Source organism: Diceros bicornis, chromosome 5 (genome assembly GCF_020826845.1).
Source record: "Diceros bicornis minor isolate mBicDic1 chromosome 5, mDicBic1.mat.cur, whole genome shotgun sequence".
NCBI lineage: Eukaryota > Metazoa > Chordata > Mammalia > Perissodactyla > Rhinocerotidae > Diceros > Diceros bicornis.
The window spans coordinates 40,090,820-40,113,846 of NC_080744.1; the positions used below are offsets into that span (position 1 = coordinate 40,090,820).

At 38.2% G+C, this 23,027-nt stretch overlaps 1 protein-coding gene across 3 annotated transcripts in view; it reads left to right on the forward strand.

Moving 5' to 3' along the window:
- Positions 1–23,027, forward strand: part of SNAP23 (synaptosome associated protein 23) — a 30,587-nt gene that overhangs the window by 6,450 nt on the left and 1,110 nt on the right. For 2 of the 3 annotated variants that reach the window (XM_058541351.1, XM_058541352.1), the window contains 6 exons: positions 10,496–10,607; positions 11,384–11,425; positions 11,842–11,890; positions 12,633–12,750; positions 20,884–21,042; positions 22,487–22,631. In XM_058541351.1, coding sequence (XP_058397334.1) covers positions 10,551–10,607; positions 11,384–11,425; positions 11,842–11,890; positions 12,633–12,750; positions 20,884–21,042; positions 22,487–22,631 — 570 coding nt within the window. In that variant the 5' untranslated portion in view covers positions 10,496–10,550. The remainder of the gene's footprint in view (positions 1–10,495; positions 10,608–11,383; positions 11,426–11,841; positions 11,891–12,632; positions 12,751–20,883; positions 21,043–22,486; positions 22,632–23,027) is intronic. The other variant, XM_058541353.1, reaches the window with a different exon arrangement.

The following is a 23,027-nucleotide window of genomic DNA, read 5'->3' on the forward strand; positions in this document are numbered from 1 at the left end:
TAACTTTTCTAAAGTTAAAAGTAATAAAGTGCTTCCTATAGAAAATTTAGAAAATACATTATTGTAAAAGGCAAATAAAATCACTTGTAATATTTGTTTACACATTTTTATTTGATCTCATTAAAATGGGGTAAACGTTTACATTTTTGGCCTTTAGTTTTTAAACTATACATATTTTAAAATGTAGCATTAAGATTTATTGTTAGAAATGTATAATACCGTTTTCTAATAATAGTGACCATTATTATTATAATGTATAATATAATAATGACCATTTTAAGTCTCTAACACCAGTTCAGTGTTTTCAGGTATACTCAATAATGATTTTGATGTTGCCTTATTTAGGTTTCACTTTCTCTTGCACCACTTATTAATAGCTAGGAGTGCCAGTTTAAAAAAATAATTTTGCGGGTTCCGCTGTGGCGGCCCGGGGTTTGCCGGTTCGGATCCCGGGCGCGCACTGACGCACCACTTGTCAAGCCATGCTGTGGCAGTGTCCCATATAAAGTAGAGGAAGATGGGCATGGATGTTAGTCCAGGGCCAGTCTTCCTCAGCAAAAAGAGGAGGATTGGCAGATGTTAGCTCAGGGCTGATCTTCCTCACAAAAATTAAAAAAATAAAATAAAATAAAAAATAAATGAATAAATAAATAATTTTGTCTCATTATGAAAAAGAAAACTTGGACTCTTTTTTCCTTTTAAAAATATGGAAAAGCATGTTTTCAGAATTCCAAGAAGTTGCTGTAAACACAGACTGGACTTGGATCTTAGTGAAAAAGGGCATTGGGTATATTTCTTAATGTGGTTGTTCTATCCTGTTTTCCAACCACTATTTTTCTTCCTAGAGAAGAAAGAAGGTAATCCATTGAATATAAAATATAAGTTTTATATTTCAGGGGCGCCTCCTCTATAGTTACTATAATTTATTTTAACTAAATCTCTAACAGATTTTATACTGTGACAGAAAATTGTTTGTTTGGCATAGGAAAAGCTACAAAATTAATGTTTTCCTTCCCATCTTCTTTTGATTCTTACTCATACTTTTTTCTTTTACTTCACTATTTTTTTTGCAGATATTCTTTTCTCATCCTTAAGTCATTCTTTTTTTAATCAGTTTTTTAAAATTGAGATATATTGGGGCCTTCCGGTGGTGCAAGCAGTTAAGTGCACATGCTCCGCTGCGGTGGCCTGAGGTTCGCCGGTTCGGATCCTGGGCGCGCGCCAGTGCACCTCTTGGCAAGCCGTGCTGTGGCAGCGTCCCATATAAAGTGGAGGACGATGGGCACAGATGTTAGCCCAGGGCCAGTCTTCCTCAGCAAAAAAAAAAAAAAAAAAAAAGAGGAGGAGTGGCAGATGTTAGCACAGGGCTGATCTTCCTCACAAAAAAATTAAATAAATAATAAAATTGAGATATAATTCATATAACTTAAAATTCAACATTTTAAAGTATACAGTTTAGTGGCTTTTAGTATATTCATAAGGCTGTGCAGCCATCACCACTAATTCTAGTACGTTTCCATCACCCCCAAACAAACCCCGTACCTATTAGTAGTCTGTCCCACCTCCTCTCTTCCCCCCTCCCCTGGCAACCACTAATCTACTTTCTGTCTCTGTAGATTTAGCTATTCTGGACATTTCATATAAATGGTATCATACAATATGAGGCCTTTTGTATCTGGCTTTGTTCTCTTATTATAATGCTTTCAAGGCTCATACACGTTGTAACATGTAACATTTCTTTTTATGGCTGAATGATATATCATTGTATGGACATGTGGGTTTTTTCTACTTTTTGGCTGTTACAAATAATGTTGCTTTGAACATTCGTGTACAGGTATTTGTGTAGACATATGCTTTCACTTCTCTCTAATATACCTAGGAATGGAATTGCTGGGTCATATGGTAATTCTATGTTTAACTTTTTATTTTTTATTATTATTATTTTTTTTGCTGGGGAACATTTACCCTGAGCTAACATCTGTTGCCAGTCTTCCTCTTTTTTTTTTTTATGTGAGCTGCCACCACAGCATGGCCACTGACAGATGAGTGGTGTGGTTCTGTGCCTGGGAACCGAACTCAGGCCGCCGAAGTGGAGCGTGCCGAACTTTAACCACTAGGCCATTGGGGCTGGCCCTGTGTTTAACTTTTTGAAGCCTAAGTTGTTCTTGTCCTACATCATTAAATGCTATGTTTTTCTTCCATGAAGTACCAGAATTGTAACAGGGGTAGGATATCATCCATTAGTACTTGTCGATACATTAAATAAAAAGAAACTTTTATCTGAAACAGTGGTTTTCAATCTTGACTATGCATTGGAATCACATAGGGAGCCTCAAAACCAATTGCTGCCTGGCTCCCACCCCTGAGATTCAGATTTAATTAGTCTGAGGTGCAGCTTGGGCCTCCAGAGTTACCAAGGCTCATCATATGATTGTAATGTGTAGCCAAGGTTGGGAACCACTGCTCTAAAATTTGCTCTAAGCCTGGAGTTAGACTTGCTGTTGAAAAGCAGAGGGGCCGGCCCGGTGGCGCAAGTGGTTAAGTGTGTGCGCTCCGCTGTGGTGGCCCGGGGTTCGCCAGTTCGGATCCCAGGCGTGCACCGACGCACCGCTTGGCAAGCCATGCTGTGGCGGTGTCCCATATAAAGTGCAGGAAGATGGGCATGGATGTTAGCCCACGGCCAGTCTTCCTCAGCAAAAAGAGGAGGGTTGGCAGATGTTAGCTCAGGGCCGATCTTCCTCACAAAAAAAAAAGAAAAAGAAAAGCAGAAAGCAGAGGCTTCATGTGTACTTTGGGCAAAGCTGCTAAAGATTTGAATGACTTGATAATGTGGCTCTCTCCTCCCTTCCTTTTAATATGTATAATAGTAATTGAAAGCACATAGTCTAGAGCAGTCTGCTTGGGTTTGATCCAGGCCCTACTGTGTGACCTTGCAAAAGTTGCTTAACCTGACTCTTCCTTAGTTTCTACATCTGTAAAATGTGGAATTAAATAGTGTTTCCTATGGTCTGAATCTTTGTGTCCCTACCCCAAATTCATATGTTGAAATCCTAATGCCTGATGTAGTAGTACTAGTAGGTAGGACCTTTCGGAGGTGCTTACACCGAAAGGGTGGAGCCCTCATGAATGGGATTAGTGCCTTACAAAGGAGGCTCTAGAGAGCTCCCCAGCCCCTTCCACCATGTGAGGATACGGTGAGAAGGCACCAGCTTTGAACCAGAAAGAGGGCCCTCATAAGAACGTGACCAATGCTGGCATGTTGATCTAGGACTTCCAGTTTTCAGAACTGTTAAGAAGTAAATTTCTGTTGTCTATGAACTACCCATTCTGTGATATTTTGTTATAGCAGCCTAAACAGACTAAGTCAGTGTTATAAGGATTAAGTGAATTTGTGTGTGTATGTATGTATGTATATATTTACATATTTTTTATATTTCTTAGAATAATGTCTTACATGTATAATGCTTTATAATATTAACTATTGTAGTCATTACTGTGATTCCTCTCAATCTACTACCCACTATCTAAACTTTCAAAAATGGTGAGTAAAGACTATTAAAAAGTTAGCTTCCATTTTTTTAAAACTTTTGTGTATATTTGGATTTTTTCCTAATAAAAAGTTGAGAAAGTATCATAATTACCCTCCATGTAATATTCACCCAGCTTCAAACAGTCATGGCCAATCTTGTTTCCTCTATGTTCCTACCCATTTCCCCACCTTCAAATTATTTTAAAGCAAATCCTACAGACTAACATTTAAACAGCTTCTAATTTCATACATTTTCTTTGAATCCCTAAGGATCCTGATTGTTGGTAGGAAAGTTAGAGAAAGAGGATACACTGGAGGTGAGGGGCCATGACAGGAAGTTGACTGTACTCCAGGAAATTGACTAGGATCCTCTTCTATCCACTTCTTAGTATTTTGCAATGAAAGTACTAAGAACTTATTCAGACCCCATTAGAACTCATTCCTGCCGCCTAATGTGAAATATGTTTCTCAACCAAAGCTTAGCAAGGATCTTTCCTCTAAACATCTGTTAGCAGAATGTTTAGGATGAATTGTTCTACTGTATTATTTCTATACTTTTATGGTTTGGAATGAGTGATCATCTGTTAGTGGGTGGAAATGTTTCCACAAACTTGTGTTTACTGTGAATCTGGAAGATCTCTCTCAAGAGAGGCCAAGAATTGGTATTATGCTTATGAATTAGGGTCTAGAAATTATTTCTTGTCTTTGTTTCTCCAATCTTTTTTTTTTTTTTAATTTTATTTATTTATTTATTTATTTTTCCCCCAAAGCCCCAGTAGATAGTTGTATGTCATAGCTGCACATCCTTCTAGTTGCTGCATGTGGGACGCGGCCTCAGCATGGCCGGAGAAGCAGTGCGTCGGTGTGCGCCCGGGATCCAAACCCGGGCCGCCAGCAACGGAGCGCGTGCATTTAACCGCCAAGCCACGGGGCCGGCCCTCTCCAATCTTATAAATCTGTTTTCTTGGTTATCATAAGCTATCATATTTTACGATGAAAATAAATGTAGGAAATTTGAAAGTAATATAAATACATTGCAAACTATTTGGAAAATTGGGAAAAGAAGAAAAATCACTCTTAATTCTACTGGACCACTGTGGCCATTGGTTATATTTTAATGATTCCCTTCCAGACTTTTGCTACCCATATTTTTTCCCTGAGGTAATCAATTCCCAGGTAATTATAGCACATATTTGATTTGTTTTTTGTCTTGTTCACGTTATATACTAACCTTCATAACCTAAGCCCTTTTTTTGTGGTTTGTGTTGTTCTACCTTAGCCAGAAAAAAAGAACCATTTAAGGGCAGTCTTTAATTTTTTAGATGCAAAGCTATATATATTTGTCTAGATAAGTACTTAACCAGAAACTTAGTTTAATTTAAACCTGTTTAATATCTGTCTCGACATGTGCAGACTCATGACTGGCATGAAAATAGTTCAGATGTATATATAAAACCTCTACAGTATCATGAACTTTAATATTCAAATTTAGCCTTACAGATGGAGTGATTAATATTCAGTAGCTATTATTTTCCGTTGCATTTACATCAGTGTCGCTTACATTTAACTTTGTTGCTTTACTTTTGCTTTGCCTACTTCTTTCTTTCTGCTTCCCTAATAATATTAAAATATTGGCTAACATTTGAATACCAGCCATGCCTTGGGCACTGTGCCAGGCACTTTGTATGAATCACATTTTTTAATCCTCACACAAAAAAAGCCTGTAAGATAGATTCTGTTATCTCTGTTTTACATATTCAGAAACTGAGTTTTAGTGGGTTTAGGTAATTTGCCCAAGATCATACAACAAATATATTTTGGGGCCAGAATTTGAATGCTGGAGTTCCCTCTACCCACCACTATGCTAGCCTGATATGAACAGAAGTTTCCATTTGGTGTAAATACATTGGTTGCCATGAAAGTCTAATCAAAATATGCCAAAGAGAATCACAAATTTGATCCAACTGTTAAGAGTACAGTAATAAACTGTATGAGTGTAACTCATAGAGCAACTTACATTGTGACTAATTTTGTTTTAAGAGAAGAAATGAGGCAGGAAACTAACTTGGTAGAATATTTTAATGCAAAATCTTTGCTTTCTAGTATAAAATGAATTATTTTATAAAATCATTCTTGTTGGTCTTGGCAGGATACTGCAATTGATGTGATTTAAAGTGCCGTTTCTTCCATTACTTCCTGCGTATCTCTCCATTTTTATCAACTAAGACGTATGGATCTCCTGTTCATTAAGTTCTAAGTCCTTTTGGGGCTGGCCTGGTGGTGCAAGCAGTTAAGTGTGCGTGCTCCCCTTCGTCGGCCCAGGCGGCCCAGGGTTCGCAGGTTCAGATCCTGGGCGGGCACCAATGCACCGCTTGTCAAAGCCATGCTGTGGCGGCGTCCCATACAAAGTGGAGGAAGATGGGCACGGATGTTAGTTCGGGGCCAACTTTCCTCAGCAGAAAAAGAAAGATTGGCATCAGATGTTAGCTCAGGGCTGATCTTCCTCACAAAAAAAAAAAAAGTTCTAAGTTCTTTTTTCTTTGTATTCCTAGGCCTTTTTTCTTTGTATTCCTTCTTCCCAGTAGTATTATTTTAATTTTCTAAATTAATGTAGATATTTTCTGGTTCCAAATTATTACAAAACAGCAGAAAACCATAATTATGCTGGTCTTTCTAGTTCTTCCTTCAATTTAACTGTCTTTGAGTCTGTGGCAGAGATAAAATTTCATGGTTTTATTATAGAAGGCATCTGAAGTTTTTAAATGAGCCATCAGGTAGGGTGCTTAGCCTATTTTCTGATATTCACAGCAATTCTCATATCATCTTATACACAGACGGTCCCTGACTTACAAAGGTTCGACTTAACAGTTTTTCGACTTTACCATGGTGTGAAAGCGATATGCATTCAGTAGAAACCATACTTTGAATTCTGAAATTTGACCTTTTGCAGGCCAGGGATATGGCCTGGTGATGCTGGGCAGCAGCAGCGAGCCGTAGCTCCCAGTCAGCCACGTGATCACCAAACCACCGATGCACTTAAAACCATTCTGTCCCCATACAGTCATTGTCTTTTTCGCTTTCAGTACAGTATTTGATAAACTACATGAGATATTCAACACTTTATTATAAAATAGGCTTTGTGTTAGATGATCTTGCCCATCTTTGTGTTAATGATTTTGTAGGCGAATATAACTGTTCTGAGCATGTTTAAGGTAGGCTAGGCTAAGCTATGATGTTTGGTAGGTTAGGTATATTAAATGCATTTTTGACTTAATGATATTTTTAATTTATGATGGGTTTATCGGGACGTAACCCCATCGCAAATCAAGGAAGATGTATATTTGTTAAGAGGAGGGTGCATCCAACAGTAAGACTACAAGGCAGTGAGCTATCCTTGGTTTCACTATAGATCCAGACTTGAGTAATAAATCTACTCTTTACTGATTCAGTCACCTTGGGCAAATTACTTAGTTAAACTGAGCTTTAGTTTCCCCATCTATAAAATAGTATAACAGAGATAATGGTATATATAAATACCTAGTAGGGTATATGACATATAGTAGGTACTCAATGAACATTTCTTCCTCTCCACTTCCCCCCAAGGTTAATTAAGAAAGGTAAATTAGGAGTCTTCTAGTAAACCCAAATGAACCATGGTAAGGGAAATAGGGTATAAAAGTACTGAGAAAAATCTTGCATTTTTCTCTGAAAAGCACACAATTAGCATATATATTAAGTTCCCGGGAGCATTGGGGAAATGACATTGATATTTAATCTATTAGATTATATCTAAGAAAAGTAAGTTTAATGGGATCTTTGTGTCAAGTGATGTTTTGTGTTTCTTCCCCTCACCCTTCTCTAATTCTCTTTACTCCAGCATTCTGGAGAGCCTTTTCCTGACTCCATGAGAAAAACTTCTGGAGATAATAATTATGAATAAAGCTATATAGCTAATTCTAGGTTGCACCCTGCCTGACAGTTCTGAGCAGTTTGGTAAAGGCTAATAATAAGAGCCTGGGGAGTATTATTCCTTATCTCTCTTTGTCCTTCCCTTTACAATTCTGCTTTGTCTTTTACTCCCATTTACTGTAATCATGTGCTCAACACTCTCAGGAATCCCAAGTAGAGATGTCTTAGGCAGCTGTGTCCTGATGTCAGTATGCCAAACATGTGAGAACTTTGCGGAAGTCTGTTTCTTGTCTTGTGTCATCTGCTCAGGAAAGAAAAAAAAAGAAGTACTAGGCAGCACTTTGGTTCACTGAAAGGGTGTGTCCTTCACAATTAACCATTGCCATGCCAGGAGTGACTGCACATCCGCCTCCCAACTACATCTGCTTTTTTTGATAATCAGAAGGCAGGACTTCAACAGAGATCAATTTTGCATTCAAGCCTCTCTTGGAACCTACATGGAGTTTTGCTCGTTTTTACTAAGAAGATAGCAGATATTGACTTGTAGTTCGCAAGAATCACCTCCAGGAGTAGAATTACAAAATTATATAATTTGAGAGATCTGGGCTTCTTTACTCCCTGAGTGTATTCCTACCCACAGGATACTATATTGGAGAACCTGACTAGGGGTGTCATTTCCAGGCACTCGTTGATTAGTGTGTATTTGCTTTCTGTTCTGTTGGACATTGAGGAGTTTCACCTGAGAGGGATAGATAACTTTGGAGCATCCTGCCTGGGAAGGGCAGGCTTTGAAAAGTATCTTGGTGGAGCTCTAGGAAGTGATGGTGAAGCACGAGGCTGCCTGGGCAGGCAGATGGGGGATTACAGAAAGGAAAGGTATACAAAAATCTGGGTGAGATGGTGCAAAGGCAGCTTCCTTTTCTTTTCATAATTGTAACTATGAAAGATTGACAAAAGAGAAATTGTAATATGAACATATGTATGATAAAGCTAAAGGCTCATAAACAATTAGCAACGTAATAAAGCATGTGGTTCTATTTATGCTTATATCTAATGATCAATCAGTTCTTAATTCAAGAAAGCGTTTTATATCTTGATTATATATCTTAGCATATGAAACTTTTGCCAGAGCCACAGTCCTACTATGGCAAGCAAGAAATGAAATTAAGTTTGCAAACTTTTTGCAGTAGTAATAATTTCTATTAATTATAACCATAGTTTTTCATGAGCATAAATGGTTTTAATCAAGGCTCAAAATATTAATTAAATCTTCAAACTGTTAGCTATGACAATAGAATTATAAACAGGACGTCTAAATGTAACGCCTTCCTGTACTGGGAATGTAATATTCTCACTTTTTGTTTTATTAAAGATGATTCTACTAAAAGTGTCAGCTATGAATGTGAATAAAAAGATTAGTATGTGACCAGCAGGCCATTCCAGGTCATACACATGTAATGACAGTTTTTGGTTCTGGTTCTAGTGGTTGTTTGAATGCTTTGTGCTACTGTTACATGTAGCTTTGTTTCTAAGATTCATTTAAATACTTTGAGAGTACACCTTGTTTTTCTATTTATTTGTTCATTCAGCACACATATACTGTAGTACCAACTGTCAGATCCGGTTGGATGTTAGAAATACAAAGATAAAATGAAATTCATGCCCTCCAGGAGTTCAGTCTGATACATTCCCAGTTAACTAGATTCCTTGCTTGGCAGTGAGTGTACTCCATGGCAGGATTTCTTGTCCTCAGCACTTTGACATTTGGGGCCAGATAATTCTTTGTTGTGGGAGGCTGTTCCGAGGATGTTTAGCAGCATCCCTGGACTCTACCAACTATGTGCCAGTAACACTACCCCCTCCCCCCAATTTGTGGCAATCAAAAAATGTCTCCAGACGTTGCCAGATGTCCCCTAGGGGCAAATCCAGAATGTGAACCAGACTTATCTGTATCATTGAAAAAAGAGCTTTGGTAAAATTAGTATTCAAAAATTTAATGCAGGGGGCTGGCCCCGTGGCGTAGTGGTTAAGTTCAGCACATTCCGCTTCGGCAGCCTGAGTTCGCAGGTTCAGATCCCAGGCGTGGACCTACACCACTCATCAGCCATGCTGTGGTGGCTACCCACATATATAAAATAGAGGAAAACTGGCACGGATGTTAGCTCGGGGCTAATCTTCCTCAAGCAAAAATAAGAGGAACATTGGCAACAGAAGTTAGCTCAGAGCTAATCTTCGTCAGCAAAAAAAAAAACAAAGCTAGCAAATGTAATGAAAAGGAAACAACCTAGATCTGTCACATAGTGCTTATTACTCCACATGACTTCTTAAAGAGGAATAAACAACAGTAGTACTGAATAACACCTACTAAATGTTTTATGTTTTAGTTTGAATGTCTATGAGATCTCTCTCTGAGTTACTAAGTTACTATGCATAGAATAATTGTTTCGTTTCTTAGGAACTTGCCTAAAACAACAAACGATGCAGTAATTGGAAAGGGAGAGTCTACTATTAATAAGAAATCTTTTCTGGGCTCTTTGTATCAACATTAACCTTTTCTTGCTAAGATGAAAATATTTCATTTTCTCCAATGAGTAGCCTGGGCAACTAACACATTTTTAGAATGCTACCTGTGTTCTTCAGGCACATGACTTTGAATTTTGTTATTACTTTACTAATGAAACATTAACTTAGACTTCTTCACTTTATGTCTTTTCCATATTCAAACAATGTATGAAGAACATTGTACAGCCAAGAATTCATTTTAATGGTCTCTTAAAGCTTGTTTTCTAGTAATGCCTTCCTTCTCCAAGTAGAGGGGCCACTTTCCTATTTGAAACAGCACTTCACTAGAAGTCCTGAAAACCTGAGTTTTAGTTTCACCTCTGATACTAACTAGCATTTAAGCATCCATTTACCTTCTCTGAACCTTAATTTCTTCATCTATGAGGTAACTAGGTAGGTAGGTAGGTAGATAGATACAGGCTTTTTTTGTCCTGTTTTCCAGATAAGTATCCTAACTCCACACTCTTTGCTCAAACTTGTTTTTTATATCCTTAGTCTTACAGAATATCCACGTTTCAGTTTCTGTGCCTATCAAGAGTTCTAATTCATCATGGATAATCTGTCATCAGAGGAAATTCAGCTGCGGGCTCACGAGGTTACTGATGAGGTAAGCATTTTACTTGGAATAAATAATTAATTTTTTTTTCAGTTTTCACAGTGGAGGGATGAAAAGACCTTCTTAGTAGACCATTTTGGCCCCTTCCTAGTCCCTTTATATCAAAGAATGCATTTGCCCTAGAGTGCCATTACTAGCGCCTTATTTTTTCAACTCACCAAAAAACTAAAAATGTGAAAACAATTTGTATGATTTTTTTTTTTAGATAGTCCTTACTTAACGGTTACTTACAGCAAAGATATTCTAGATTTGAGGAATTCTGGACATTTAATTTTAACGGAATTTTTGAATATCTGTGTACTATACCTAGATTTCTGCTTACATTAAATTTTTATAAATTCTATTTTCACCCTCCAAATTTTCTCTTAAGGGGCACCTGGTAAGAAGAAAATAACTAAATTATAGTGATCCACTTTCTTTTTTGTTTTGTTTTGTTTTTGTGAGGAAGATCAGCCCTGAGCTAACATCCATGCCAATCCTCATTTTTTTTTTTTTTCCTGAGGAAGACTGGCCCTGAGCTAACATCCGTGCCAGTCTTCCTCCACTTTATGTGGGATGCCACCACAGCGTGGCCTGACAAGCGGTGCGTTGGTGCGTGCCGGGGATCCGAACCCGGGCCACCAGCAGTGGAACACGCACACTTAACTGTTACGCCATGGGGCCCGCCCCAGTGATCCACTTTCTTTTTTTTGTTTTAAAGGGAGGGCTGGGTAGGCTGGCAATCAGCATGAATATGGCTCGTGATCACATTTTTTTTTTCTTCCTAGTCTCTGGAAAGTACAAGGAGAATCCTGAGTTTAGCTATTGAGGTAAGAAAGTGTTTAATCATCAAGTTAAGTATAGAAACTGTATAGGAGGGATCCTGATAGCACAAGCTGGAATTGGTGTTAAGAATCAGAAGGGGATTGTATCAATAAGCTTTATTATTGGAAACCAGCAATTGCTGAAATTATAAAACCGTGCACTAACGGGCCTTTTTTGTTTTTCCCATTGACAGTATTGGAATATGACAGGGAAGCTCAATTCACCATGAGTTTGTGACTCAATTACTTGGGGGAGTGGTTAATAAGTCACAGTGTGTTGGTTTGGGGATATTAACTTTCTCTGTAGTTCTCATCTTCTGAGAACTTAGGTTTCTATATGATTCTCTCTTGCTATTTGTCAAGCCTTACAGGTTTTGTTTCTTTTGTTTTGTTGTGCCATCAGCTTTTTTTCCTTCTTTTAGTCTCAGGATACAGGAATCAAGACTATCACTATGCTGGATGAACAAGGGGGTGAGTTGTAGTCATTGGCAGAAACTCTTGATTTGACTTATGATACCAGAAAGCCCTTTCAGATTAGCCATGTATAAAATTAAGCCTTTGGGAGTGTCTTCCATTTGTAAGATAAGAGTGATATGTTTGTTTCCTTTCCTCTGATTTAAATTATATCATGTTCATTGCCTATTTGAGGTGGGGGCAGCAATGCCCAATTGTATACCAAGTATTTGTTAGGTAGCAGGACCTACCAAATGTGCGTTGGTCATATGTACATTAGACATTATGGTATTCTTGCATCATTTTCAGAAATCAGTAAGTCCCTGAACAGGTCTAGATCCAGGTGAGCTTGGAAACATTCCATTTGAGTTGGCCTTGAGCAATCTTGTCTAGTTTTTCTTGGCTTGATGACAGCCCTCAGGTTTTGAGCCTTTTCATTGAGAGAAGTGTTGGAGATCTGGTCTGGACAATGTACACTTAATTTGGTTGCAAGGGTGCCCTCTAAATAAACCCTCACATGTTCCTATTATACAAATTTCTTTAGAACATATCTTTCCACAGTAAGAGACCAGGTGCCTCAGGATCAGTAAGTAAAAGATGGTGTTTATGTTGGACAATATGTAATACTTTCTGGCACTGATACAGTCACTGTGATGGGTTATTGGATTCGAGGTTGAAGTTTGATGTTCCATAATAATAGTGTTTTCTGGTTGGCACTGTGAATGTAACACAAAATGTAACTTCCACAACTTATTCTTAGAACAGCTAAAACGCATAGAAGGCGGCATGGACCAAATAAATAAAGACGTGAGAGAGGCAGAGAAGACTTTAACAGAACTCGACAAGTGCTGTGGCCTTTGTGTCTGCCCATGTAATAGGTGAGTTGATAAATCAAGACCTTTTTAAAATAAATTTAAAGTGAGAGCATCCCCCCTCCCCGCCCCCCAATAAGGTCAGAAGTGTGACTGGGCCTAAATAAGGAACTTTGTTAGATAAACTTAAGCTATTTCTCCTTTAGGCAGATCAAGCTTTTCATGTAAATGGGCATGTTCACTGAAAACCATGGCTTAAATTTGATCAATCCTTGGATCAAGTCTCAATTTCATTTTTTAATAATACACGGAAAGGTTGGGAAATATACATCTGGATAATGCAGAGCAGGATGGAATTAGTGCCTTTCCTTTCAAACAAGAAGTATTGACAAAATATATATTCTGTGGTAAGCACATGAGAGATGGCCAAAGGAGTAAAGGACTTGGATCTTCTCTTCAAAAGACTTGTCATGTGGTTTGATATATGAGAAAGAATAGCAAAAAGTAAAAAATACATAAATCTAATGCTAGGTCATATGATATTGACTAAAGCTAAGGGTCCAGAACCTGAAAGGGTCTGATAAAGGTTGGTTTGGAGAACAGCTTATAGAAGAGGTAGGACTTGAGTTGGGCTCTGAGTGATTAGAAGGATTTGGATGGACCTGGAAGAATTGGGAGGGCATTTCTTATGGAAGATTTCATGTAAACAGAGATTGCGGAGGAGCTTGACTTAACTGACCTGCATAATTCATATAGATGAGAAGTGGAAAGTAAGACATAAGTAGGCAGTAGAGGAACTTGAATGCCAGACTAAGACGTTGATAGACTGGAGTGGAGTATGTAACTGAACACAAGGAGACTAGTTAGGAACCTTTTGTAATCTAGGCCTGTGAGGTAAGACCTTATCATTGAGATTAGAGAGAAAAGTATAAGTCAAAGAGAATTCATTTTAAATCAACTGATTGTATATCCAACACAAAGAAGGAAAAATCAAAGAAGACTGAAGATTTGAAGTTGCTAGTAAACTAGTAGGAGATGAAAATTCTTCAGACTGTTTGTGTAAAGTGTATAAGATTATGCTTGACAGAAAGGAATTCGTTCTTTTTGGTGACTCCATTAGGAATGTTTAAATTCTGTACTTATTCTTGGGTAAACCAGACTCCATGGTGTTAACAAATATTGTATGTATTCAGAGCAAGATGAGGTTTGGACTAAGTTAGCCATTATCTTCCCCTCTGTTAGAAGGAGCTCATCTTTGGTTTAAAAAGTAATTAACAAAACAACAACTTTGACCTTTACCCTTAGTTGAAATGACAGTGTCTGGAGTTTGAATGACTGTCCTTACTGCTGAAAGTATTCATTTTTAAAGAGCGTTAGTACTTCCATCCAGTTGTCTCAGCTGGTGTGATAAACCAAGAATGGGATACAAATGTTTACAGACTCTCAGCATTTTTATTCCTCAGAGGAGTTAGGAGTGGAGAAACTTTTGTTATATTGTCATACTTTCAGATAAGTGTTTTCATGTGACAGCCTTCTCTGTGCCATTTCTACTAGAGAAAATGGAGTTAGTTGCCTGTTGGTCAACTTTAGTGTTGTTTTGAGCATAAGAAGATAAGATTCAACAGTGTTTTTCCTAGTCTTGTTCATTGGCTTCCTATTCTAAGACAAGTCTGTTGAACTGTTTAGACCTTGGTTGAGTCTCCAAAAGTACATATTTTAATAACTGTGACTTATCAATCAGGTTTTAGGAGATTGCTTTAAGCAAACAGGTTAGAAATGCACAGAATTTTTTATCCAAACTCTTAACTATGTTTCGCAGACTTACTTCTGCTTTTCTCCTGTGTTCTGTGTACCCTCTTGGAAGAGTACAGAGGAGAAAAAGTAAATGAATTTCCTTGAGATTAGGTATCAGGAGATCAAGGAGGAAGATGTTTTCCCTAGAACCTAGAGCAAAATAAGCTCTGAGTCAGGGATTGATGAACAGGAAGATGGTCTAATAGCGTAGAAAGTGAGAAATCGAGCTACAGAAATATTAATTTTATTTCTCTTTGTGTATCTCAGCCAAGCATAGGCAAGATTTTCTTGGACACTGGTGAGAAAAAGGTAGAGGATGGTCCTGAAGCAGTCTTCAGCCTCTAACCTCAGCAGAACCCTTTCTCAATTGGTCGAGAGAAGAAGGCACTTCTTAACAGGTGGAATCAAGGGGCTCCTATAAAAGAACAGTTACTCCCTGAAGAGAAGAGAGTAATATTCCAGTTCAAAGATGTGTGATTTTAATTGCCTTCCTTCCACCTATCTCTTCTTTCTGCCATTGAGTCTTTGGCCTCTATGATATCTCTTGTCCTCAGCTCTATCTACTATGATTCCTGCCGGTGTCTTAATCTTTTCTAATCTTATCTGCTAATCTGCATTTCAGTTAGGCTTGTCATATAAATAGCTATAACATGAGCTTCTCTGAGGCAGACATAGGATCTTAGTCTTCTTCATATAAGGCTAGTGCTAATTCTGGTAGTAGTAATAACAACCCAGGTCCACAGTCCCTTATCTGCCATTCAGAAATCTAAAAAACTTTGAAAGCCAAGGTTGGTTGGTTGGTTGGTTTTTTTTTCCATAATGTGGTGCCACAACTCATTAATTAGGCTCCAAAATGTAAACTGAACAGAAGCTATTTATAATCTTTATCACACTTAGTGTAAATGTTAATTTGTTTCACTGCAGAAATAATGATGTATCTGATTATGTGGTATAGCTCAAAATGTCTCAGATCCAAAGATTTGGATGAGTTGTGGGCCTATATATTAATTTAGGCTCTTACTATTCTGAGCGCTTTAAATTTAATCATAACAGTAACCTTAATGTGAGATAGAGTCTCTGACTCTCACCATTTTACACATGGGGAAACAGAAGCACAAAGAGGCTACACTAGCAAGTGGAAGAGCTGAGATTCAAAACCAGGCAGAACCCTAGCTTTTCACTGTATGCTGCACTGCTTAACTTTGGCAAGAAAAGAATGAACCTTTTCGTTGCTGTTGTTAGATGTGTTGCTGTATAGAAAATGTGTTGAGTAGATTTGTTCTTTGAGATTTCTTTTGTTCAGGAGTATTCATTGAAGCCAGGCCAGCAAGTCTTTTTTTTTGTTTTGTTTGTGAGGAAGATCAGCCCTGAGCTAACATCCATGCCAATCCTCCTCTTTTTGCTGAGGAAAGAGGCTCACATCTGTGCCTATCTGCCTGCACTTTATGTGGGACGCTGCCACAGCACGGCCTCACAAGCAGTGCATCAGTGCGTGCCTGGGATCCGAACCTGGGCTGCCAGCAGCGGAGTGCACACACTTAACCACTATGCCATGGGGCCGGCCCCAAGTCTTTTTTTAATAAGACATAGAAATAGCTTTACTTAACAGTACCCTGTATTAGAAGAAAATTTTAACTTTAGCTAATTCTTTTTAAAGGACTATTAGAATTTAAAAACAGGATTTACTTTAAAATTATGAATAAATGTCATTCTGTTAGCTTGCTACTATTTGAATCCTAAAAGCAAAATAGCACAGATTCTTATTAAAAATCCTATCTTTGTCAGTAACTTTATAAGTTGTCATTTGACTTAAAACGAGAAGTCTTAGACTAGTATAGTAAACTGCCTGGTGCCCCAGTTTAAGCATTCTCAAACAGGGTGTTCTTCTGTCTTAACCTGCCTCTCTTCAGTCTGTGCTTATAATGTCAAACCTATTGGCACATAGTTTGAAGACAAATTGGTATTACTAGAGAAAGTTCAAAATCGGTACCACAGGTTTTATACTATTCCAATCTTGTCATGTTGAGGGATAAATATTCAGCTCTGATTGGTTAAAATAAATATTGAATTATATTTTAGTCAACAGTTGAGTGCTTCCTCCATCTTAGTCATTGGAGATAGAAAGATGAGTAAAGCATAGCTCTGGTGCTATTTTATTTGTCATTTTTTTTGCCTCACATGATAGCTGATAACACAGTAAGTGCTCAGTAAATACTTGTTCATTGTATATCCTTGAGAAACTTGTTGGTTGATGGGAGGGTTAGACATGTAAAAATATTTTTTTTAATTAAAATGTAAATAAAAACTAAAATAGAAGTAATTAAGAGAAATCTGTCATCACCAAGGAAAGAGTGAAGAAGTTTCACAACCTCTCCGTTAGTATTTGCCTTCTCTTCATATTAATTTTCATAGTTTTATGAAAGAAAATTATCACCCAGACATTCTTAGGAAAAATAAAGTATACTCTGGTTTAAATAGTCTTGTTTTTCTTTTTATCTAGATTCTCAGATGTTGGTTGTTGCTGTGAAACCAGGGAGGAATTTAAATGTGTTATGTTTTGAAAACTCATAAACCTGCTTCTGTTCTGTTTGACTGGCATTCACTATTTTCTGCATTTCATTCTCTCACCTAATCTCTTCCTTTCTAATCTGCTTACTAAAAATGAAGATTTAACATCAGAAGCCGGGCTCAGTAACTGGTCAAAGGGAACTTTAAGATGCAGTCTTGTTGGCGCAGTTTGGGCTGTTAACCTGCTATCTAAAGGTGATGCTTCAAATGGCTTTTCTCTGCATGTGCATGGATTTTGTGAGTGGTGGAGATTGTCTTAAAAACTGTGCTGTGGTGTGTAATGTAAAGTGAATTTGTTCCTAATGGGTGCTGTCTGGCAAAAGATGGACTTAACAAAGGGATCTTAATTTATAATACCACCCTTTGACTAATGGCTCTGATTACTAAGTTTTTGCTAAATAACGTTTAAGATTATAACAATAAAAACACCCCTGAAGTTTCCTAGGAAGTTTTAAATAGGTTGTTCTTTGTAGAGAACTGCTGTATTCCAGTTCTGATCAAAGGTAAGGGAATTCGGGCTAAATCTATCTCTCTCCATAGGACTTGGATTTCAGCATCCTATCTTCTGTTAAGTTTCCCTGCTCCTTTCCGGCTCTAGAATCAAGATTTTCTCTATTAAAGTGTTGCTTCTAATGATTTGGATTTCTCATGATTTAGGCCACTACCAAATTGAGGAATTAATTGCCAATCTAGTCATCTTAAATGCCATTTGGAACAAGGTGGGATGTAAATTTAAAATGTTACCATACCTAATATGTTCTTTTTTTTAAAATAAGATTTTCCCTCATTATATGTGTCCCTTAGAACAGTGTTTCTCTTCCCTGCTGGGTAGCTAAATGACCTATTGAATTTAAATAAAAGAATAACAACAACAAAAGATTCCCGGGCTCCACCCCATTCATATTGAGGCAGAATCTTCAGAGTGTAACCTATGCATCTGTGTGTTTAAAAACATCCAGGTTGCTCTTATGCTCAGTCAAGTTTGGGAAATACTACCTTTAAGACTCTTTATGGTTAGATTAGATTAAAACCATTATTATTTTTATTAGATAGGCAGCTACTTGACAATGCCCTTAAAAAAAGGTAACTTTAAAGGACGTTCCAACTTTGTGGGAGAAGCTCCAGGGTAATGGCAAGTGGATCTTGAGCAAGCAGAAGGCATTACCTTGAGTGGAGGTGCTGAAGGAGACATGGAACTATCGTGAGGATGAAGATAGGAAATCAATAGCATTTAAAAATCACTTCTTCATGAACAAGCAGAACATGTCATAACTGTGTGAAAAAGAAGTGCAGTTTTTTTCCCAACCCATTTGAAAGTAAACATGACAAATGCAAAGCTATAAAAAAAAACAAAACCTAAGTCGGCTTTTTATACCTTCTTCCCTTGATGTTGGAAGAACATCTTCAAGGATCCAATCCTCTTCAAGGGAGAAGGATTTGATAACCAGTCTGATTCTTTGTTTGTAGACTATGCTTTAATTGAACCTCATTCACAATATTATGTTAAAACAATTTGTTTGCATCTTATACCCCTTATATCTAATTGTGGAAGGAAGAATTCTCAAAAGTACAAAGAATTTCAAATATCATTTCTTAAGGTTGAGAAGGAGGTTGGAGCATGTATATATCCCTTGATAGACCAAGAGCCCACAAGTCCTCTCCCAGTCTGCTCTTTATGTGCTCAGACTCTCAAAAACATAGTGTCTTAGGAGTTAGTGACTTTTGAATTCCAGGCCTCACTCTTTGACCTGTTCTACAATCTGACATCCTGATAAAAGCCCCACTTATCTTACATTACTTCTATTACTTCTTCTAGTTATTGACTTTCCAATAAGCTAATATGTTGTTTATTTTGTTTACTAGCTATTACTCTGCTTTAGAATTTTGCCTGAGACCTATCATATTAACAAAGGATATGTGTAAATGGGTTTCAACAAACTAACAGATAATTACCTGTAAATATTTATTTAAAAAATGTATATCCCACCTTGTTCCAGGAAAGATTTAACATGGCTTATTAATAAATAGGTTAATTAATTAATAAAACATAATAGCATAAATGGGAAATTAATTGTGAGAACTTAAAGTGGAACCAAAAAAGGCACTTTGAGAACTAGCTCTTCAGTGTTCGTGGATTGGTTTACCTTTTCAGTGCCTCTACAAAAAAGTAGTAGTACCCTTTCTGTAGCAGTTATGATTAAGGTCTAAGATCCAATTCCTGGTTTGCCAAAAATGATTCCTCATATGTCTATTAAGAAAAGAGTCACTGTTTTCATAAAATCTCTCCTCTGCTTTTGCAATTTCAAAACTTCCTCACTAATGTATTATGTGGGATAAATCAGAAACCAATATTCTAACCATACACTACTTTATTTTTGTTTACAGAAAAAAACTAAAATTGTATGAGTGAAAATGTTACCTAGCCAAATAATCCAGTAAAAAAGTTTTGTGTTATTTTTCCGTAGTAGCTATTTAAAAGTCACTTTACGAGGCTCTTTTTCTTGCCATTTATATCAATTTGAGTAGTAAATCCGTGATAAAATTCTGGCTTTGGCTGATTTTTGGCTTTATCAGTTACATCTAAAGCATATGCTTTTATTTTTGAGAGGCCTGGATTTAAGATCATTTTTTTAAGAGGTGGAAAAGTAAACTCTTAAATGAAAAACCCCTAAACCAAAGGATTTGTAACTGGCAGCAGTGTGGTCAAGGTAGTTATTCATTGGCTGTTCAATTTGGAAGTAATTCATGCCTTTCCTTCATGATGTTTGTTTTTCGTAAGAAACTCTTTTTAAAAATTTAATGCAAAATTCTTTTCTTTTTTTTGTTGTTGTGAGGAAGATCAGCCCTGAGCTAACATCCATGCCAATCTGCCTCTTTTTTTTTCCCTTTTTCTCCCCAAAGCCCCAGTAGATAGTTGTATGTCATAGTTGCACATCCTTCTAGTTGCCGTATGTGGGATGCCGCCTCAGCATGGCCGGACATGCCGTGCGTCGGTGCGCACCGAGGATCCGAACCCGGGCCGCCAGTAGCGGAGAGCGCGTACTTAACCGCTAAGCCACGGGACGGGCCCCCTAATGCAAAATTCTGACTTTAAAAATCTGATCAGGGAGCCGACCCCGTGGCGTAGTGTGTTAAGTGCGTGCGTTCCGCTGCTGGCGACCCAGGTTTGGATCCCGGGCACATACCAATGCACCACTTGTCAGGCCATGCTGTGGCGGCGTCCCATATAAAGTAAAGAAAGGCAGGCACGGATGTTAGCTCAGAGCCAGTTTTCCTCAGCAAAAAGAGGATTGGCATGGATGTTAGCTCAGGGCTGATCTTCCTCACAAAAAAAAAAAAAATCTGATCAGCTAGAACTACTCTGGTTCAAGTAAGTGGGCAGCTGGGGTCTATGTATTGCCCACTCAGGCTTCTTCTTCTTCCATCCCTCCTTAACCTCTGAGATGCCTCCAAGGAACCTCTTAAGTCATCCCAGAATACCTTTCCTAAGGAATAGTTTTTCCTAGCATCTGTTAACCTCTTTTCTGGATAGTGTCAGAGGCTGAGGGAACCTGAAAAATGAAATAATTGCGTTTTGCTACTTACTAACTGCTTAGTGAAGATTTGGTGGAAGTATTTTAATCTTTTTAAAAAATTTTTAATGTCATTGGGCTTACACAGTTCATCTTTTTCCTATGCCATATTGTGATAGATCATAGGATAGATGATCTAAATCTAGCTATATGTAGCTTTTATACTAAGGGAGCTAGGGTCATCCTCAAGGTAACAAGCACTAATAATTACAACTCTCTCTCTCCTGCTTCTTGGTATTTTCTTGAACTCCTGACTCTTATATAGGACAAAGAACTTTGAGTCTAGTAAGGCCTATAAGGCAGCATGGGGAGATGGTGGAGACAACTCTCCTAGCAACGTTGTATCTAAGCAGCCAGGGCGAGTGACAAATGGTCAGCCTCAGCAAGCAACCACAGGAGCAGCCAGCGGCGGATACATTAAACGGTATGCCAGCTCCTCCCAATATTTTTACCTCTTTCCTAAATGAATGGCTCACTCAGAAGGGTGGGTGTAGTTATACATGAACCCTAACTCATCAATTAGAAATAGCATTCGTAGGGCTGGCCTGGTGGCATAGTGGTGGAGTTCGCCTGCTCCACTTCAGGGGCCCGGGGTTCGCAGGTTGGGATCCCAGGCACAGACGTTCGCACCAATCATCAAGCCATGCTGTGGCAGCCTCCCATATAAAGTAGAGGAAGATGGGCACGGATGTTAGCCCAGGGCCAATCTTCCTCAGCAAAAAAGAGGAGGATTGGCAACAGATGTTAGCTCAGGGCTAATCTTACTCACAAAAAAAAGGAAATAGCATTTATTCCATTTGAAAAATGCATTTAAAAATCTGCCTTCTGACAGACTGTTGACTGTGGTTGTTTACCTTCAATGATGGATTAACTTTTCAAATTACTGAAGTAACCATATTGTACTTCTGTAAGTAGGAAATTGTGTTTTAAAATGTATCATCTACAGCAGGTTGGCCAGATCCCTGTAAGAATATCTGTAAAGGGTCAGATAATAAATATTTCAGACTTTGCAGGCCATACAGTCTCTTTCACAGCTAATCAACTTTGTTGTTATAGGGTGAAAGCAGCCATAAACAATATGTAAACAAATGAACATGGCTGTGTTCGAATAAAACCTTATTTACAAAATCAGGTGGCAGGCCAGATTTGGCCTTTGGGCCAGAGTTTTGTGAGCTCTCTTTTAGAGCAGAGTTCTTTAGACTTAAGCGTGCATCAGAATCACCTGGCAGGTTTATTAAAACACAGATTGCTGCAATCTATTTTCAGTCTCTGATTCAGGAGATCTGGAGTGACGTGTGAGAATTAGCATGTTTTCGTGTCTAACAAGTTCCCAGGTGATGCTGGGAATCACACTTTTTGAGGACCACTGTTCTAGAGTAGTTTCTTAATCTTCTCTCACGTGGCTTTTAGACATTATGTTCTATTTGATCAGTCTTGCAATTTTTACTGTAGAATGTTTTCCAAGAATAGTAACCTAGGGGCCAGCCCGGTGGCACAAGCAGTTGAGTGCACGCGCTGTGCTGCGGCAGCCCGGGGTTCGCCAGTTCGGATCCCAGGCACACACCAACGCACTGCTTGGCAAGCCATGCTGTGGTGGCGTCCCATATAAAGTGGAGGAAGATGGGCATGGATGTTAGCCCAGGGCCAATCTTCCTCAGCAAAAAGAGGAGGATTGGCAGATGTTAGCTCAGGGCCGATTTTCCTCACAAAAAAATAAAGAAAAGAAAAGAATAGTAACCTACATTCCCTTGGGTCTAATGCTTGCTGAGAGTCATTTTGGTTACATATTTTTATGAAAACTAAATCTAGACTTAGTCTATTTATATAATTCACCAAAAAGTACTGAATTAACTATCTTTTTGTGATAGTATAACTAATGATGCCAGAGAAGATGAAATGGAAGAGAACCTGACTCAAGTGGGCAGTATCCTGGGACATCTGAAAAACATGGCCCTGGACATGGGCAACGAGATTGATGCTCAAAATCGACAAATAGAGAAGATCACAGAAAAGGTAAAAGCTTCTTAGTGCCACAGGAAAATGAGACATCCAGTACAGTGTTTTAGTAATGGACATCTGTGCTAGATACTTTGGAGGAGAACAATAGGATAAGATCCTGTCCTCACAGGTCTTACAGTTTTGATGAGGCAACAGTTCTAACACACTGAGAAAAAATAGCCAAGTCCTCCTATCTCTTGCTCCTGGCAGTTGGTTCATTTTGAAACCAAGACGTTGGAATGAGATGGGTTTTTTAAAATTTCACACATGAAGCTTAGAATCTCCTCTAACCTGTGTATGGGCTGCCTTTTTTTTCCTCCCTGAATAAGCGAGTTAGCTTTTGGGATTTTGTTAATAACAAATTAATGAGTTCCTGAATCCGCATCTCATCAGTTAGTAGATGAAAATTAG